General features: G+C 39.0%; 1 protein-coding gene across 2 annotated transcripts in view; it reads right to left on the minus strand.

The window, feature by feature from the left end:
• The window catches only part of LOC135474104 (kinase D-interacting substrate of 220 kDa-like), a 37,397-nt gene that overhangs the window by 10,933 nt on the left and 8,700 nt on the right, over nucleotides 1–17,764 (minus strand). The window contains exons 6-21 of one of the 2 annotated variants that reach the window (XM_064754109.1): nucleotides 17,426–17,524; nucleotides 16,945–17,043; nucleotides 16,212–16,310; nucleotides 15,340–15,438; nucleotides 14,949–15,047; nucleotides 13,914–14,012; nucleotides 13,249–13,347; nucleotides 12,575–12,752; nucleotides 11,356–11,517; nucleotides 10,472–10,651; nucleotides 9,981–10,134; nucleotides 9,467–9,612; nucleotides 8,489–9,171; nucleotides 2,015–2,047; nucleotides 933–1,140; nucleotides 377–539 (exon numbers count right to left, since the gene is read on the minus strand). In XM_064754109.1, the coding sequence (XP_064610179.1) occupies nucleotides 377–539; nucleotides 933–1,140; nucleotides 2,015–2,047; nucleotides 8,489–9,171; nucleotides 9,467–9,612; nucleotides 9,981–10,134; nucleotides 10,472–10,651; nucleotides 11,356–11,517; nucleotides 12,575–12,752; nucleotides 13,249–13,347; nucleotides 13,914–14,012; nucleotides 14,949–15,047; nucleotides 15,340–15,438; nucleotides 16,212–16,310; nucleotides 16,945–17,043; nucleotides 17,426–17,524 (2,600 nt within the window). The remainder of the gene's footprint in view (nucleotides 1–376; nucleotides 540–932; nucleotides 1,141–2,014; nucleotides 2,048–8,488; nucleotides 9,172–9,466; nucleotides 9,613–9,980; nucleotides 10,135–10,471; nucleotides 10,652–11,355; nucleotides 11,518–12,574; nucleotides 12,753–13,248; nucleotides 13,348–13,913; nucleotides 14,013–14,948; nucleotides 15,048–15,339; nucleotides 15,439–16,211; nucleotides 16,311–16,944; nucleotides 17,044–17,425; nucleotides 17,525–17,764) is intronic. The other variant, XM_064754110.1, reaches the window with a different exon arrangement.

Consider the following 17,764-nt stretch of genomic DNA (forward strand, 5'->3'; position numbering starts at 1 on the left):
TCCTTTTGTGGCGTACAATGCTGGGACTTTAAGGGCAGCACAGGTGACAAGGCCAAGTCCCAGGTTAGTGAAAGTGGACAGTTCAGTGCGGTTAATGTGGAAGCTATAAGCTGGGAACATGGTTAGCCAATCTCAGAGCTATGCTCTTCTTGTTACTGGACGCCAATATTGACACTCAGAGTACAACACAAGCTATACTTCATACAGGCCAGCTAACTTTGAAGAGACAACTTTGTTAGACTTAACAATTTCTTGTGGTATGAGAAAAATCTTTGATTAAATAGCCATTAGCACAGCTAAATGTGAGATGAGAAACATGGTTATATGAGTGTCCTATTTTCACAAAGCTGTCTAGATACAGGGGTTGATATCATACTTATCATAGATGTTACGGAGGGTGCTATTATCCTCCATGCCCTCTTGCTCCTCCCAGTACAGGATAATCCATGATACTCGATATGGCCACTGCTCTATCAAGTTGATCCAGGCAGCCAGACGATACCAGCTGAACTCAATGTTATAGGCTCTGAGCAGCCGACCTGAGACAGAGAGAGACAGATGTGGGTTATGCTACAAACCAGTGAAAAGCTTTTCACTTATTAGATACCTGTGTGACCCCATACATGAAATATGGTTATATCTGTAGTCCGCTGTCCCTAAAGTCGACTCGCGTAATGAAAACAGAGCATGCACTACTTCCTGCAAATGTATGAAATATACTTGTCCTATTTGTATTCCACTTGTCAAATTTGTTCAGACGATACGACAAACTGCATCGTGGGAATTTTCTAACATTTAATTCAGAAAAAAAAGAAAAACACATCATTTTCTACACATTTCATTTTCTACACAAAACTGAAGCTGGATAACCAGACACACATGTCAAACTACAGGATTGCCTCCCCTCAGAAAATCATGTGACACCCAGGTACCTGTGACAGCCACAATGTTCATCAGCCGCCTCATGCTGCGTGGATTGATGTCACTGAAGTAGTCGTTCTTAATAAGAGTTTTAGAGAGATCAAAGGACGAGGTGTGCCAGGTGGAACTGTTAAGTCTGTTGTTCTTCTTCCGTCCATTCACAGGTTTTTTGTGTTTATGTTCAGCCAGGGACAAGCTGGACATCACAGATTCTTGATGCTGAAATCAAGGATTAGCCACTGTATTAGCAGTTAAGCCAGGCATTAACCTTAGTCTGGACTAAAGTCCCTTTAGTTTTATATTACGTGGAGACTGGTATTAAGATTTAAGCCTGGCTTAACTTTTAATACACCTTTGAACAACCAGATGAACGGTATTAAACATTTACCTACTAAACTTTTGAGGAAGAAATGAAAAAGAAAAAAAAAATCCAACAAAATGAACTAAGGTAGAGAGACTAGACATACAAAAACAAGGTAAATTTTAATTAACAGGATTTTCTTGCGAGAACAATTCAATTAAGTTTCTTTAGCACTCACCAGCTTTCACAAGCAAACCTGATGTACTGGGGATTGGTAAACTAATGTAAACTAATGTTAATAGTATAATTAAAACCTTTCACATCAAAATGGATATTTTCAATATAAGTTGTCTGTGAAAGTGGCCATAAGAAAAAGTCTAGCCCAACTGCTAGCACAGTTTATTCAATGACTGAGAGTCGGAATCTGTCATGACCTTGGAATAGTGGCATAACTACACTGAGTGGTACGTCTACACTGAGTGGTACAAGTACACTTAGAAAATGTCCTGTGAAGACAGATGACTGGACGTCTTAGCCAACCACGGCTGATCACTGTTTACAAATAAACTGTGAACAGGGAATGCACAAAAACAATAACCAACAAAGACAAGGAATACAGAACAACAACTTACATCTGCCATGCAATTTATAAAAAATATGTCAAAGTGCAATTAACAACTACCAATGCAAATACCAGGTAAAATACAGGAAATATGGAGGTGCAGTATAAATATGGGTATAAAAAAAATTGGAACTGGAAACTTAGAACTCAACTGATTGAACAAGTCTTACTTGTAGAAACGCTAAAAATGGTAGGGGAAAATCCTAGGAAAGAGGAAGGTTAAAGTATATATGTAGTTATGTGCTAACCTAACACTTCACTTTGCAATCAGTGGAGGAAGTATCTGATATGATGATCATCTTTACAGAGTATAAAAAGCAGCTGCATCGATGAGGTTTACCAAAGTTATAGACATGTTGTATGTTTTATAGACATACAACTGAGGATGTCCAAACTAGTGGCCAGTAAACAGACATCCAACCACCAACAATCATATGTATCATCTTAAAGCATTGTCCAAACTAGTCGCCAGTAAACAGACATCCAACCACCAACAATCATATGTATCATCTTAAAGCATTGTCCAAACTAGTGGCCAGTAAACAGACATCCAAACACCAACAATGATATGTATCATCTTAAAGCATTGTCCAAACTAGTGGCCAGTAAACAGACATCCAACCACCAACAATGATATGTATCATCTTAAAGCATTGTCCAAACTAGTAGCCAGTAAACAGACATCCAACCACCAACAATCATATGTATCATCTTAAAGCGTTGTCCAAACTAGTAGCCAGTAAACAGACATCCAACCACCAACAATCATATGTATCATCTTAAAGCATTGTCCAAACTAGTAGCCAGTAAACAGACATCCAACCACCAACAATGATATGAATCATCTTAAAGCGTTGTCCAAACTAGTAGCCAGTAAACAGACATCCAACCACCAACAATCATATGTATCATCTTAAAGCATTGTCCAAACTAGTAGCCAGTAAACAGACATCCAACCACCAACAATGATATGTATCATCTTAAAGCATTGTCCAAACTAGTGGCCAGTAAACAGACATCCAACCACCAACAATCATATGTATCATCTTAAAGCATTGTCCAAACTAGTAGCCAGTAAACAGACATCCAACCACCAACAATGATATGTATCATCTTAAAGCGTTGTCCAAACTAGTGGCCAGTAAACAGACATCCAACCACCAACAATGTTATGTATCATCTTAAAGCGTTGTCCAAACTAGTAGCCAGTAAACAGACATCCAACCACCAACAATGATATGTATCATCTTAAAGCGTTGTCCAAACTAGTAGCCAGTAAACAGACAATGATATGTATCATCGTAAAGCGATGTCCATACTAGTGGCCAGTAAACAGACAATGATATTTATCATCGTACATAGTGCCAGGGGTGCCTTAGTGCCAAGTATGCACTACCACAACATCTGCAGCTTCGCCTGCTACGTAGTGCCAGGGGTGCCTAGGTGCCAAGTATGCACTACCACAACATCTGCAGCTTTGCCTGCTACATAGTGCCAGGGGTGCCTTAGTGCCAAGTATGTATTACCACAACATCTGCAGCTTTACCTGCTACACAGTGCCAGGGGTGCCTTAGTGTCAAGTATGTATTACCACAACATCTGCAGCTTTGCCTGCTACACAGTGCCATGGGTGCCTGAGTGCCAAGTACGTATTATCACAACATCTGCAACTTTACCTGCTACATAGTGCCAGGGGTGCCAAGTATGCACTACCACAACATCTGCAGCTTTGCCTGCTACATAATGCCAGGGTGCCTTAGTGCCAAGTATGTATTACCACAACATCTGCAGCTTTACCTGCTACATAGTGCCAGGGTGCCTTAGTGCCAAGTATGTATTACCACAACATCTGCAGCTTTGCCTGCTACATAGTGCCAGGGGTGCCTGAGCGCCAAGTATGTATTACCACAACATCTGCAGCTTTTCCTGCTATATAGTGCCAGGGGTCATCAAATATGTCATCAAATATTACTTTTGATGCTGAAACTTTTTTTTCCAGTAGAATATCACCTTGCGTGTACTTTCTTAAAAAACTTCAAAACCAACTATTTTTTTTTTTTTTTGAGGATTAACCGGACTCTCAGAATCAGGTAAAATGTTTACCCAGGTCCTGGGCAAAGGTTTAGGTCATTTACCGTAAGTCCATGTGCATTTAAGATTGTGCCTGTTGACATGTCAGAACTGGTGGTAGTGACTGTGGACATGTCAGTACTAGTGGTAGTAGTGCCTGCAGACATGTCCGTGCTGGTATTAGTGCATGCAGACATGTCAGTACTGGTGGTAGTGCCTGTGTACATGTTAGTACTGGTGTAAGATTGTGCCTGTTGACATGTCAGTATTGGTGGTAGTGCCTGTGCACATGTCAGTACTGGTGTAAGATTGTGCCTGTTGACATGTCAGTACTGGTGGTAGAAGTGCCTGTGGACATGTTCGTACTGGTGTTAGTGCCTGTGGACATGTGAGTACTGGTGGTAGTTCCTGTGGACATGTCAGCACTGATGGTAGTGCCTGTGGACATGTCAGTACTGGTGGTAGTGCCAGTGGACATGTCAGTACTGGTGGTAGTTCCTGTGGACATGTCAGTACTGATGGTAGTGCCTGTGGACATGTCAGTACTGGTGGTAGTGCCAGTGGACATGTCAGCACTGGTCCTGTTGTAACAAGTGGAAACATTCAGTAATTATACAATATATCACACAAGTTTGACAGAGTCTGAAGTGACACACCACCCACAAAAAATACATGATTTACACTTCACGAAATATACAATACTAAGGGTATCAAACAAAATTTAAAAGAAACTCAAATAATTTTCTGTTTTATACAGGATTTCCTATAGGTCAGGTTTCTTTCACAAATTAAGCTAAAAAGTTTATAAATGTTAACGACATCTTGAGATCAAAATTTAGCACATTTCATACAAAAAAAACAATACATGTACATCGCTTTAATAGGGCGTTCAGAAGTTTGCTGGAACATCCTATTTGCAGACATTCCAAAGTCTGACATAATTAAACATGTTGTTCATCTTGATGCAGGGGTTCATAGACGTCTACCTTAACCACCGTTTTAACCACAGTTAAGAGATTCAAAATACTGTACATGGAGTTATATATCCACAACTCGTGTACACACAGAGAACTCTAACATTTTACAAGCTATATATTTTCTTTGATTTAAAAGTATCAGGTTTTATCCAATTTGAAGAAAAAATTCATGCAGAGAATTGTCATATATATGTACTGTTTTTAATAATATTGTTTGATATTTTTTTTAACTTGGAAATAGTGTTAATTAAAATATTAATCATTAAATTACAGTTGATACTCTTTGTTTATGTATTATGTCACTCATATAAATAGCTAACTGCTTTGCATCAAGTGCAACACCCTTTGCATTTTGATGAAAGACTTCAGTCTGTACATGGCAGACAGATGCATCGCACATATTTTGCATTGCAGTCTAGTTCTATAACCGTAGCTATCAGTGTTTAGAATGAGAAACTTATCCTTCAATGGCCATATGTAAAAGGTTTTCATGATCGGCTTCCACCTTTGTCGAGGCCATGTTTCAAACCATGTGTGTGCACAAATTCCTCAGAGGTGTGACCATGTGCTCTTATTTGTGATTATGAAACAAGACATTTCATTGGTCACGTAATTTCCAGAGCCTTGTCTTTTTCATGTCATTTTCTGTTTAAACTGACATAAAGGTCAGACAGATTTTCTTGCAATTAAAATGAAGACAACTACCAACAGAAAGCACACTATTCTAAAGCCAACATGTGAAATTATTGTTCTCATGGGAGTTTGCATGATGATCTAGAATTTACGTTTACATGGTTTAGGCGATCGACCGGTTGGAATGGATGCATGGAATATATTTTTACTTTGATATTTCAGAATTAAGATTACTTTGTCTTATTAATTCTACAGGGTAGTTAGATATTTAAAAAAACTAAGTAGGGCTCTATTACAGGGCAGTTGGATCTGACTCCAGCCAACCTTGAAAAAAACATATTTCTGATAGGGTATTTGAATTTTTTGACGTCTATGAAGCTGTGATACTTTGCTTCCTGTTTTCAGCCACAAATCCAGAAATTGTAAAAGCAAGGGTGGTTTTCTAGCCTTTGATGCTTGAAACCTCATGCATGAAGACGGCACTGTTGTGTGTCGACATTTAAGGAATCCTGATGTTAGCTTGTGGTAAACAAGACTGAAAACAACAAGTGTGGTCACCCTGGAATTGGATTTTGGTAAATGCCACTGCAAACAACAGGTGTGGTCATCCAGGAATTGGATTTTGGTAAATGTCACTGCAAACAACAGGTGTGGTCATCCAGAAATTGGATTTTGGTAAATGTCACTGCAAACAACAAGTGTGGTCATCCAGGAATTGGATTTTGGTAAATGTCACTGCAAACAACAAGTGTGGTCATCCAGGAATTGGATTTTGGTAAATGTCACTGCAAACAACAGGTGTGGTCATCCAGGAATTGGATTTTGGTAAATGTCACTGCAAACAACAAGTGTGGTCATCCAGGGATTGGATTTTGGTAAATGTCACTGCAAACAACAGGTATGGTCATCCAGGAATTGGATTTTGGTAAATGCCACTGCAAACAACAGGTGTGGTAATCCTGGAATTGGATTTTGGTAAATGTCACTGCAAACAACAGGTATGGTCATCCAGAAATTGGATTTTGGTAAATGTCACAGCAAACCATAAGTGTGGTCATCCAGGAACTGGATTTTGGTAAATGCCACTGCAAACAACAGGTGTGGTCATCCAGAAATTGGATTTTGGTAAATGTCACTGCAAACAACAGGTATGGTCATCCTGGAATTGGATTTTGGTAAATGTCACTGCAAACAACAGGTATGGTCATCCTGGAATTGGATTTTGGTAAATGTCACTGCAAACAACAGGTGTGGTTATCCCGAAATTGGATTTTGGTAAATGTCACTGCAAACAACAAGTGTAGTCATCCAGGAATTGGATTTTGGTAAATGTCACTGCAAACAACAAGTGTGATCATCCAGAAATTGTATTTTGGTAACTGCCACTGCAAACAACAAGTGTTGTCACCCTGGAATTGGATTTTGGTAAATGTCACTGCAAACAACAGGTATGGTCATCCAGAAATTGGATTTTGGTAAATGCCACTGCAAACAACAAGTGTGGTCATCCAGGAATTGGATTTTGGTAAATGTCACTGCAAACAACAGGTATGGTCATCCAGAAATTGTATTTTGGTAAATGTCACTGCAAACAACAGGTGTGGTCATCCTGGAATTGGATTTTGGTAAATGTCACTGAAAACAACAGGTATGGTCATCCTGGAATTGGATTTTGGTAAATGTCACTGCAAACAACAAGTGTGGTCATCCAGAAATTGGATTTTGGTAAATGTCACTGCAAACAACAGGTATGGTCATCCTGGAATTGGATTTTGGTAAATGTCACTGCAAACAACAGGTGTGGTCATCCAGAAATTGGATTTTGGTAAATGTCACTGCAAACAACAGGTGTGGTAATCCTGGAATTGGATTTTGGTAAATGTCAATGCAAACAACAAGTGTGGTCATCCAGGAATTGGATTTTGGTAAATGTCACTGCAAACAACAGGTGTGGTCATCCAGGAATTGGATTTTGGTAAATGTCACTGCAAACAACAGGTGTGGTCATCCAGAAATTGGATTTTGGTAAATGTCACTGCAAACAACAGGTGTGGTAATCCTGGAATTGGATTTTGGTAAATGTCAATGCAAACAACAAGTGTGGTCATCCAGGAATTGGATTTTGGTAAATGTCACTGCAAACAACAGGTGTGGTCATCCAGGAATTGGATTTTGGTAAATGTCACTGCAAACAACAGGTGTGGTCATCCAGGAATTGGATTTTGGTAAATGTCACTGCAAACAACAAGTGTGGTCATCCAGGAATTGGATTTTGGTAAATGCCACTGCAAACAACAGGTGTGGTCATCCAGGAATTGGATTTTGGTAAATGTCAATGCAAACAACAAGTGTGGTCATCCAGGAATTGGATTTTGGTAAATGTCACTGCAAACAACAGGTGTGGTCATCCAGGAATTGGATTTTGGTAAATGTCACTGCAAACAACAGGTATGGGAATTAGATTAAATGTCTGAAGATCTAGGAATCTTTGGAAACGTCAGCTCCAGTTCATATCATTCAACATACTTCAAATGTCATTACATTTTTTGTTACCACAAGAATAATTCATTTAAAAAATATGCCAAATTCTGACCTGTATAGACCTTATTCATATCCAGTAGCAAGGCAGGGATTGATGTGCACAAGTCAGTCTGACATACTGTTTCCTCTAACACATAGCTAGGAGATTTTGGAGACATAATTCATGCAGGTATCACAAGACATCCAGGCTAGACATTGTGACAACCAGAGCATGTAAGTCTACCAAACACTACAACATACATGCATGACACACTGCATAATGCACATCAAGCCTCAATATGGCTTGTTTAAGGCCATGGTTAAACTAGTAGTCCACTAAAAGTTGGATTCATGGGAAGAAAAGATGGTTTGTAATTTTGACAGGGGGGTGGGAGGGCGTCACTTCAAACTCTGACTCACCCGGAACCTTGGGGAATCACTCACAGCAAATCCTGTTTCCGTAGACGCGCTGTTAGATGCGCGCACCATGTAGTCCTCCTGCTGCACACGCACTCCCTGACTCTGCAGATAGAACGGCAGGTGCACGATGTTCCTCAGGTAGTCGTAGCCATGGATGTTGGCGTCGTGATATGCCGTACGCAGGTTCTGCTCAATTCCCCTGATGATGATGTGAGGGTCGACAGCTAGGATGGTGATGAAGGCCGAGTCTGCATCTGAGAAGAGCGTTTTGACCGTGTCAAGAAACTGGAGGATGCGGTCCTGCTCGCAGCTGTCCAGTCCGTCCACCACCACTACCAGGCGCGTCTCATTCCCCGTAAACATATCCATGTTAGTGACCATCTCAGACATCAGGTCCACCTCCTGCTTCAGCCTCTGCATAAAGCCGTCCACCTTGAGAGTGTCCAAGTGGTCAGCAGCAGCCAGCACCCTGGTTTTCTGTGAGATGTACAAGGAGGCAATAGCTTGTGCCCAGGTGTAGAGATTGCCCATGATGGCTAGTCCCACAATACACGCCAGTGTGATGAGGACAGGGTTCACGGAGCCGTTGTTAATGTTAAACCTGACCAGTAAGACCACACCTGTGACAAGGCACAGGCCCACACAGATGACCAGGAAGAAGTAGGGGATGCAGCATATAGACTTGAATCCTCCCGTAGAAGAGGCATCTGCTCAGGGAAGACAATGCTGGCATTAATATTCACTAGATTCACAGTGAACTTACAAATACTAATCAGTGTTAAAAATCCCAACAAACGATGGTTTATACAATATACAATCATTACTCCATTTATAAATATTCTTGCATTAATAAATGCTCAAATAAAATCTGAATATGGCTTTAGCCAACAACCAAAAAAATAAATGTAACTACTAGAAGATAATGGTTCCTGTGGCATTATATTCAATACAGTTCAACAAGTCTAAACAAAGAGTTTACACATGCTTGATGTAGTGACTCACTTGGCTGAGGTTTGAATATCCTGTAGAGACGAGCCACGAGCGGGCCGAGTTCCTGCTCCACGGCGTCACACAGCGTTCCGATCATCACAGCTAGAGCCTTCTCACCTCCAACACTGGTGATTCTTGTGTAGTCAGAGAACAGAAACCTACAACAACACATTCCAACACTGGATCACGTTTTCCAGGCTAGCAACAAGTTTTCTTGACTGGCATTTAATTTCATGAACTGGGGCTTGAATTTTATAAACTGTAAACTTATTTTCTCAATTGGGTCCTGTCTTTAACAGCTATGGAACTTAAGCAACATTAACAGCAAACTGCAAGTCAGAACCCTAAATCATATTCTTATCATTAATGTGACAAAATGAATCCTTCAAACAAACTTCTCAAAAGCTTTAACATTAATTATTCACAACATTTGCATTATTTATGCAAATTACAATGCCAAAGCAAAACTAGACAAGAAAACATCATTTTGGCCTATAATTATTCTTTTAAATAGTCCCATGATTACCTTACTCTTGGTACATCGATCTTGTTTTGCTTATGTGGAGCACAAAACAGCAGCTTTAGCAGGAGGGTTAGTGTGTCCATCTTCCGACGCAACACACAACTGATCCTTACAGCAAACTCTATGTCATACCTCTGACTGGCCACGTAGATGAAGGCTGTCAAGAGTGAATAGAAAGGTTAAGTTACACCCACTGAACATGAGTACATGTACTTACAAACACATTACAAACAGTGACCTTCCAGTAGGATTATGCAACCTTTCAGTAGGATTATGTAACCTTACGCAACCTTCGTGTAACCCAACTCTTGACATACTAAGGTCACCATAAAATCGGGAGAGAAGTCTTGTTTCCTTAAGTGTAGCTGCAACCAGAGGAACATAACAGGACAGATAACATCTTAAATATACCTTAATTAAAACCATGAAACCATGAAGTGAAAACTCAATTTATAATTCCTACATGTCTTAACCAGCTGTATCCAGCAGTTTACCTAGGAATCCATACTCTGGGATAAAGAGGCCCAGCCCCACTCCCAGTCCCACGCTCCAGAGGGTGGAGAGACCCAATGCCAAACCGACGACAGAGTTCAGCAGGAAGAACACAAAGAAAATGACCTTGGTGAACTCGAACTGGCCCTGGACGTACTGCTGGGTGAAGGACTTCATCTCGTCTGAAAATATGTATTAACATATATATACACTGTATATTGTATAAAATAGGTATCAACATACATATCATGTACACTGTATAACAGCAGCTGTAATTTCACAGGATAATCAGGGACTGTAGAACAGAGGGGTGAATAGTTGGTGAAAAATCACCTGAACTGACAATGACAAATAAAACACATAAATACAACACCTCGGCCAAGTTTTTGTGCTCTACATGTGTGCAAAACCTTCAACACATGCAGTACTTTTTAAGATACCAGCCCTAAGATCTTGTTTCACATTCCTTTCCCTGTTACTGGACGCCAACACAGAGGCTGACGCTCGGGGCAAGACATACGCTGCACCGGTACTCTGTACAGGAGAGTTAAGAACACAACAGGAGTATACCAGTAATGCTAAGGTTATCCATCTTGACCAATGTTTTGGTTGAAACAAAAACTTTATTTTTAGAATTACAACAGCTGAAGGTGAACTGAAGGAGGTTTCCTTTGCTACACATTCATGTACATATTAAATTTTAACACTTCACTTTGCTAGCCATGTATCTCCATTTATATCTGGGTCTATCTTACACAGGATAATCACACATGGAGCAATGATACATGTACTGTAATGGAGCCAGGTGTAGTGTTAGACTTTGCTTGATTCCCCACTGCCATGTGCCCTGTTACCCAGTACAGCCTGGAATTTTCCCAGTATTTACCCTGGAGTTTGCCCAGCAAGAAGGACTTGCCGCTGCCCCACTTGGCATACAGCCCTACGGTGATAGGGGTGTTCAGGGAGGGCTCACTAAGAATATCGGCCAGGGCGCTGCTGTAGATCTCATAGCCCAGTAAGTTCTCCCCATCATTAGCATTGAGGTTACCTAGCAACAAGAAGGTCAGAAAGGCATGAAGAAATAAAACAGAAAATACAGACCACACTGCAATAAAAACAATTTGGTTAAAGGTGTTCATCATCTCTCAAAGTAGTCAGTATGATACAAGCCTTATATTAAAACTGATCTCCATTCTTGACAAAATCTTTTCACAAAGATAATACTGAACAAAACTCCTGAACATAAAGGCACGGATATTTACCTAATAAAGTACAAATTTTATAAATGTCAGTGGTGCTGCTCATATTGCCAGACACGATGCATTAAGAATTGTTACGACCCAAACTGTCTGTATTATAAAGAGATGGCTTGTTCGAAATACACGACAGTTTAGCCGCACAATAAAGTAACCAAAACCAGCAGATTTTATTTTACAACAATTTATTAGCTTTAACAAGAACAGATAATAAGACTTATACAAATACTAAAGTACTTAAGTTTAACAAGAAAGGATAGCAGTATCTATACAAATACTAAAGTACTTACGGTGTCAAGTCCAAATGGACTCATATATTCCACAATATATACCACACAGGCATAAATGCTCACAGGCAAATTCACAAGAGGGAAAATCCACAGTATAACTGAGTGTATGACGAAATATACACAAAATTCCACAGACAGGGTCCGTGTACTAATAAGCACTGTGTACACAAGAGCACGAATCAAATATACAAGCTCGGACTGAACAAGTGCTCGGTGGAGATATAACAAAGCCAGAGGCTATAAAGACACCAAAATTCAGCACAAAAGGCCTACTAAAGTAATACACAGCGAAAGCATCCAAAACTCTCAATAATTCTCTGTTCTCTCCTTTTGACCTGCTTTCATAGGTCTTATATAGCCTGGTGGAATTGTCTAGAATAAGAAAATTTCTGAACACTTGATGTAAACAAACAGGCACCGAACTGAGCACATTCTGGAACACTCTAAGGCAGAGGCAGACAGCAGGCGCCGAACTCAACGTATGTAAACAGTGGCAAGCTAAATTTAGAAACTGACAGCAGTCATGCACATAACAGAATACAAAATGTCCATAACTCACGATGTCCAAAGATCTGAGTGAGAATTCCCTTCTGATAGTAAGCATCTATACTGTATGGAGTCTCGCCGGATTTGTTGTGTCTGTAGAGGAGGCGGCTGTTCTTAGGGTTCCTCAGTAACAGTTCTGTGATACGCTTGCTGCGCGCCCTCAGGGAGATGTGTAAAGGCGTGTCACCTCTCTGTGGGTCAAGGCAAAACACATCATCATAAACTCAGGTAATAATACTTAACGGTTCAAATCACTGGCTCATGCAATATGCTTACAATCACTAATTTACTGCAATTTTCTACATATTTGCAAGTCACGCAATAGAAAACTGTTACAGGTGTAAAATTGAAATGTATGTAATGCTAAAAATCATTCAGTCCTTCAAAAATTGTCCAAAGGCTGATTTACTACATTTGGCAGATTTACATGTATGCTGTATATACAATATATTCATAGTTAAGAAGAACATATGTTTTCTAACTCAGTTGTTTACATCACAATGCATAAAGACACCATGTAATTAAACGAAAGTGACACCGCATAGGCTGGAAATACCAGCTTGAACTCCAGCATTGCTGCTTAAGCAACTATATTTTACAATTTACTTCACTCTTCCTTTTTAAACAAGAACTGTTAAGTTTTTTTCCGTAGAGAACAGTTAGCCAGAATCGTTGCTTGCTACAGACCTTATCAACAGTTGACACCTTGGCGTTTTTCTCCAGGAGTAACCTCACACATTCCTCATTACGAGATTTCACAGCTCGAAGCAAGGCCGTGTCATTATCCTACAATAAACATTGTCATTATCCTACAATAACCAGTCATTATCCTACAATAACCATTGTCATTATCCTACAATAAACATTGTCATTATCCTACAATAAACATTGTCATTATCCTACAATAAACATTGTCATTATCAAACAACAGCAAGTAAAAATCATCAATAATTGACACCTCCTATAAACACACTCCCAATGGGTTTGCAATGGAAATTTTATACAACTTTACAAAAACCTTTAGCAGAGGTTGAAGGATAACAGAACATTGTAAAATTCAAACATAAAACATCTGTAAATCTCAGAGACAAGACTTTTAGCCATTTTTTCATCAGTTAGGAGATATCCTCTTAGGAATTTAATCACAATGTTGACTTTAAACCACCAGAGCTTCCACAACACGCACCAATTGTGTAGGAATCTTGAAAATTCACAGTCCTTCCAAAAGCAAAACCATAGCAGTTACCACCATGAAAACACAAACATGTATTGGATAAAACCATTCATTTCTACGATTTGAATGATCAACACCCCTTTCCCCATTTACATTCAGCAGACAGACTTTGCATTACCTTGGTTGCCAATTCTGTATCAGCATCATTGTTGAGCAAAATACGAACAATGTCATTGTGGCCCTTCTCCACAGCCCAATAGAGGGCGCTTTTTCCTTCCTGAAACAAAGAAAATCACACTCAGATGTTATCAAAGAAGTTATTATGATTCAAATATATGGCTATGCTACCATACGTTGAATGCAGCAAAGCCTTGGTGTATCACTGGGACACGGCCTCCAAATCTTCACTACAATGCCTTAACCTTAAAGGTGGAGAAAACATAAAATGACATAAAGTTCAGATGAAAGAGTGCGAAAAGTTATTCCTAAATGTGGTATTCAATATTTTTCCTTAAGGAGAAAAAGATACCTGAAAATAATTTTTGTATAGTGGGTATTTGAGACCATTGCTTGGTATTTATAGTCTTTGTTTAATGATGTCATAAATGAGGATGTAACACAGGTCTAATAAATATTTTTGCACTGGAATTTGTTCTTTTCAGCTAACAAATGTATTAAACCTCAATTTGGATCACATTTATATTTTTAATATGTTCATAAATATTATCATAATTTAAGTTAAATGCATAGTTCCCATATAAACAACAAATTTACGTTCAAATAAATTTGTTAGATAAGCATCACATCATTACGCAACAACGATAAATACCAAAAGTTGGTCCCAAATACTCACCATACAAAAACATTTTCATATGCCCTTTTCTCTTGAAAAAAAAAATCAAAAAAAATATTAAAGATCACTATTTGCAAATAAGCTTTGACGCTTTTTCATCTGATTTTGGCATCATTTTTATGTTTTCTTCTCCTTTAACGTTCCTTGACAACATTCCTGTAACATTCCAGAAGAGAAAAAAAATCATTTTGCTTCAATCTTTCAACAAGTTTGCTACCTTTTTCTCCTTGTTGTTGGTTTCTCGGTTCTATAGCCCAAATACTGGCATTATTTGCCACCTCCATCATAAAAGTACACCTTACCTCAGAAGATCTAGCTGTCTAGATTTACAAAGGTAATTCACAAAGTCCACAAACTCACAGAGCCCTGGATGTCCACATCTGCATATTTATTGAGCAATGACTGAACCACTTCAATGTGCCCTCCCTTCACAGCATGGATCAGTATGGAGTCCCCATCCTGTCACAACAACAACAGCACACAAAATGGAAGATTCACCAGTCTTCTCCATAAATAAATCTTGGTGATGTCTAATTGATCAGAAAGGTGGGAGATATTTATGAATGTATTTTATGTTACACATGGATATTCATTTAAGTACACAGTTGTATGTATGAAAGTATTCATTAAATGCAAGTAGTATTACAAAAAAACAGAGAAAACTTCAGATGTGTTTACTTCATAGGTAGCCCTAGAGACATGTACGCATGAATAGAACTGTGACAAGGCAAAAAGGGGAAGTAACTCTTACCCTGTCCTTGAGGTTGACGTAGGCTCCATGTGACAGCAGGTCCTGAGCGATCTCTGTGTAACCTTCCTTGGCCGCAATCGTCAGAGCAGTAAACCCATCCTTGTGAAGACGACAAACATGTTACTATATACACCACAAGGAAAACTGACCTGCTTACTGCAAACTATGTACATCACAATAATTCTATTTCATTTAATATTTATTTTCATCTGACAGTGCGGGGCCTTTACAGTAATACATCAGATTTGTGAGTGAGTGAGTGAGTGCTTGGGGTTTAACGTCGTACTCAACAATTCATCAGATTTGTCTGGGTGTGGGAAGCAATGTGATTTGTTGTTGACTGAGTGTATACAACCCTCTAAATATAAAGTTTATTATTATTACTATTATTCACTACATGTGAAAATCACATCACATGGCTGTGGGCATTCCTATAGACTACAAAACATTGACTCCCATACTAATTTGAATGATAATAACATGGAAACCAGAGCCACTGTGATTGTCCACCTTATCTACAGCATTAGTATTAACACTACATCTACTACCTGCATTTACCTTATGTACCCAGCAAAAGCACTGACATCAGCAATATTTCTTGTTTCTACCTTATCCATACCATTAGCATCAACATTACTTACCTTATCTAGAGCATTAGCATCAACACTACTTACCTTATCCATACCATTAGCATCAACACTACTTACCTTATCTAGAGCATTAGCATCAACACTACTTAGCTTATCTATACCATTAGCATCAACACTACTTACCTTATCTAGAGCATTAGCATCAACACTACTTACCTTATCTATACCATTAGCATCAACATTACTTACCTTATCTAGAGCATTAGCATCAACACTACTTACCTTATCTAGAGCATTAGCATTGGCATTTTTCTCCAAGATTTCTCCAACAACTTCTGCATAACCACCACTGGTAGCTGCCAGCAATGCTGTCCAGGAATTCTGTCCAAGTGAAAATGTTTTTTCAAGAAACGCCATAATACATGCAGATTCAAATAAAATCAAATTATTAAAAGCAAATAAAATGGACTAAAAACTGGGAATACTTTTTTGTCAAGAGAACGTTCCAAATACCTTCATATTTGTTCTTATTCTGTATGCTATACACAACTACACTATACTGGACACATCACTCAGACATGTGTACAGATTTTCGCATCACTGCTAACACTCAGAATTATGTTAAAATTTGCAAATCAATATAATCAAAATAATAGTGGAATAAAATATACCAAATAAAACATAGGGGCCGCCAAACTACTATTTTGTCTCGACATGAGTGCAAAATGCCTTTCAACAGGATTGTAATGGGATGGATACCTGCCGAAATGTGAGATGGGACAGGTTAGGTCAATTAAATGACACTGAACATTGCAAAACATCAATAGAGCGCCATCATAGTCAGCAGAGCACTTACATCACAGATATAACCACGCAAATTACAGACACACGAAAATCAGCACGGAGAATACAGACTTGGGTTGTCGCAAGATTTCTTACGAAATATGAACATAAACTTCTTATTTGACCAAAACAAATTTCAAAATAAGACAGCCCCACAAGGGAGATAACTGACCATGCCGGCAACATCCACGTTGGTGCCTTCCTGTAGTAACATCCTGACAATTTCCAGGTAACCCTTCCTGCTGGCCCAGATCAGGGGCGTCGTCCCGTACTGTGCAGACATATGAAGGCATCAGTTTTATCCTTGATCACTACGTCAACCTGCCAGTACCTTTATTTCACATTGCCTTGCAATTTTATCTGACACAAATTACTATTCATCCAAATAATTACAGTTATTCTTTCTTAATGTTAGCATAAAACATTAATAACATCTTGCTGAGCATAACACATTCAAATCATCACCTAAATAGTTCAAATTTGAATAAACAGGCAAATTCTAATGTGTAAAGCATTCACTTTGACCTTTAGGATCCACTTTTCAATTTCTTTAACTTCAAAAGCAATGTGTTTGCTTTGGTACAAAATCTACAAAAGAACTAGTTTTAATAATGAGATGATTTGTGGCAGAACTCAGCCTAAGAGCTTCCTACCTTGTCTGGCGAGTTGATCTTTGCCCCCTTCTGTAGCAGCATGGACACAATCTCTGTGTAGCCTCGGCCTGCTGCCCATGACAAACATGTCATGTTGTGCTGAAAACACAGAAGAAATGCTTTCTACATAGTTATCACCATATGCATAGATGTGATGAAGTGGTGATGAACATGTCCATGAGAGACAGTGAGGTTCTCTCATATAACTGACTGCTTCATTCATGTGTATGACAAACATTGGAAGTTAGAACCAGAGTTAGTATCACTGAACAGACAGTTTCTGGCAGCTTTTCAATGAACTGAAATAGATGGCATATGGACATTCTGAACTGTTGATAA

This window comes from Liolophura sinensis, chromosome 8 (assembly GCF_032854445.1).
Source record: "Liolophura sinensis isolate JHLJ2023 chromosome 8, CUHK_Ljap_v2, whole genome shotgun sequence".
NCBI lineage: Eukaryota > Metazoa > Mollusca > Polyplacophora > Chitonida > Chitonidae > Liolophura > Liolophura sinensis.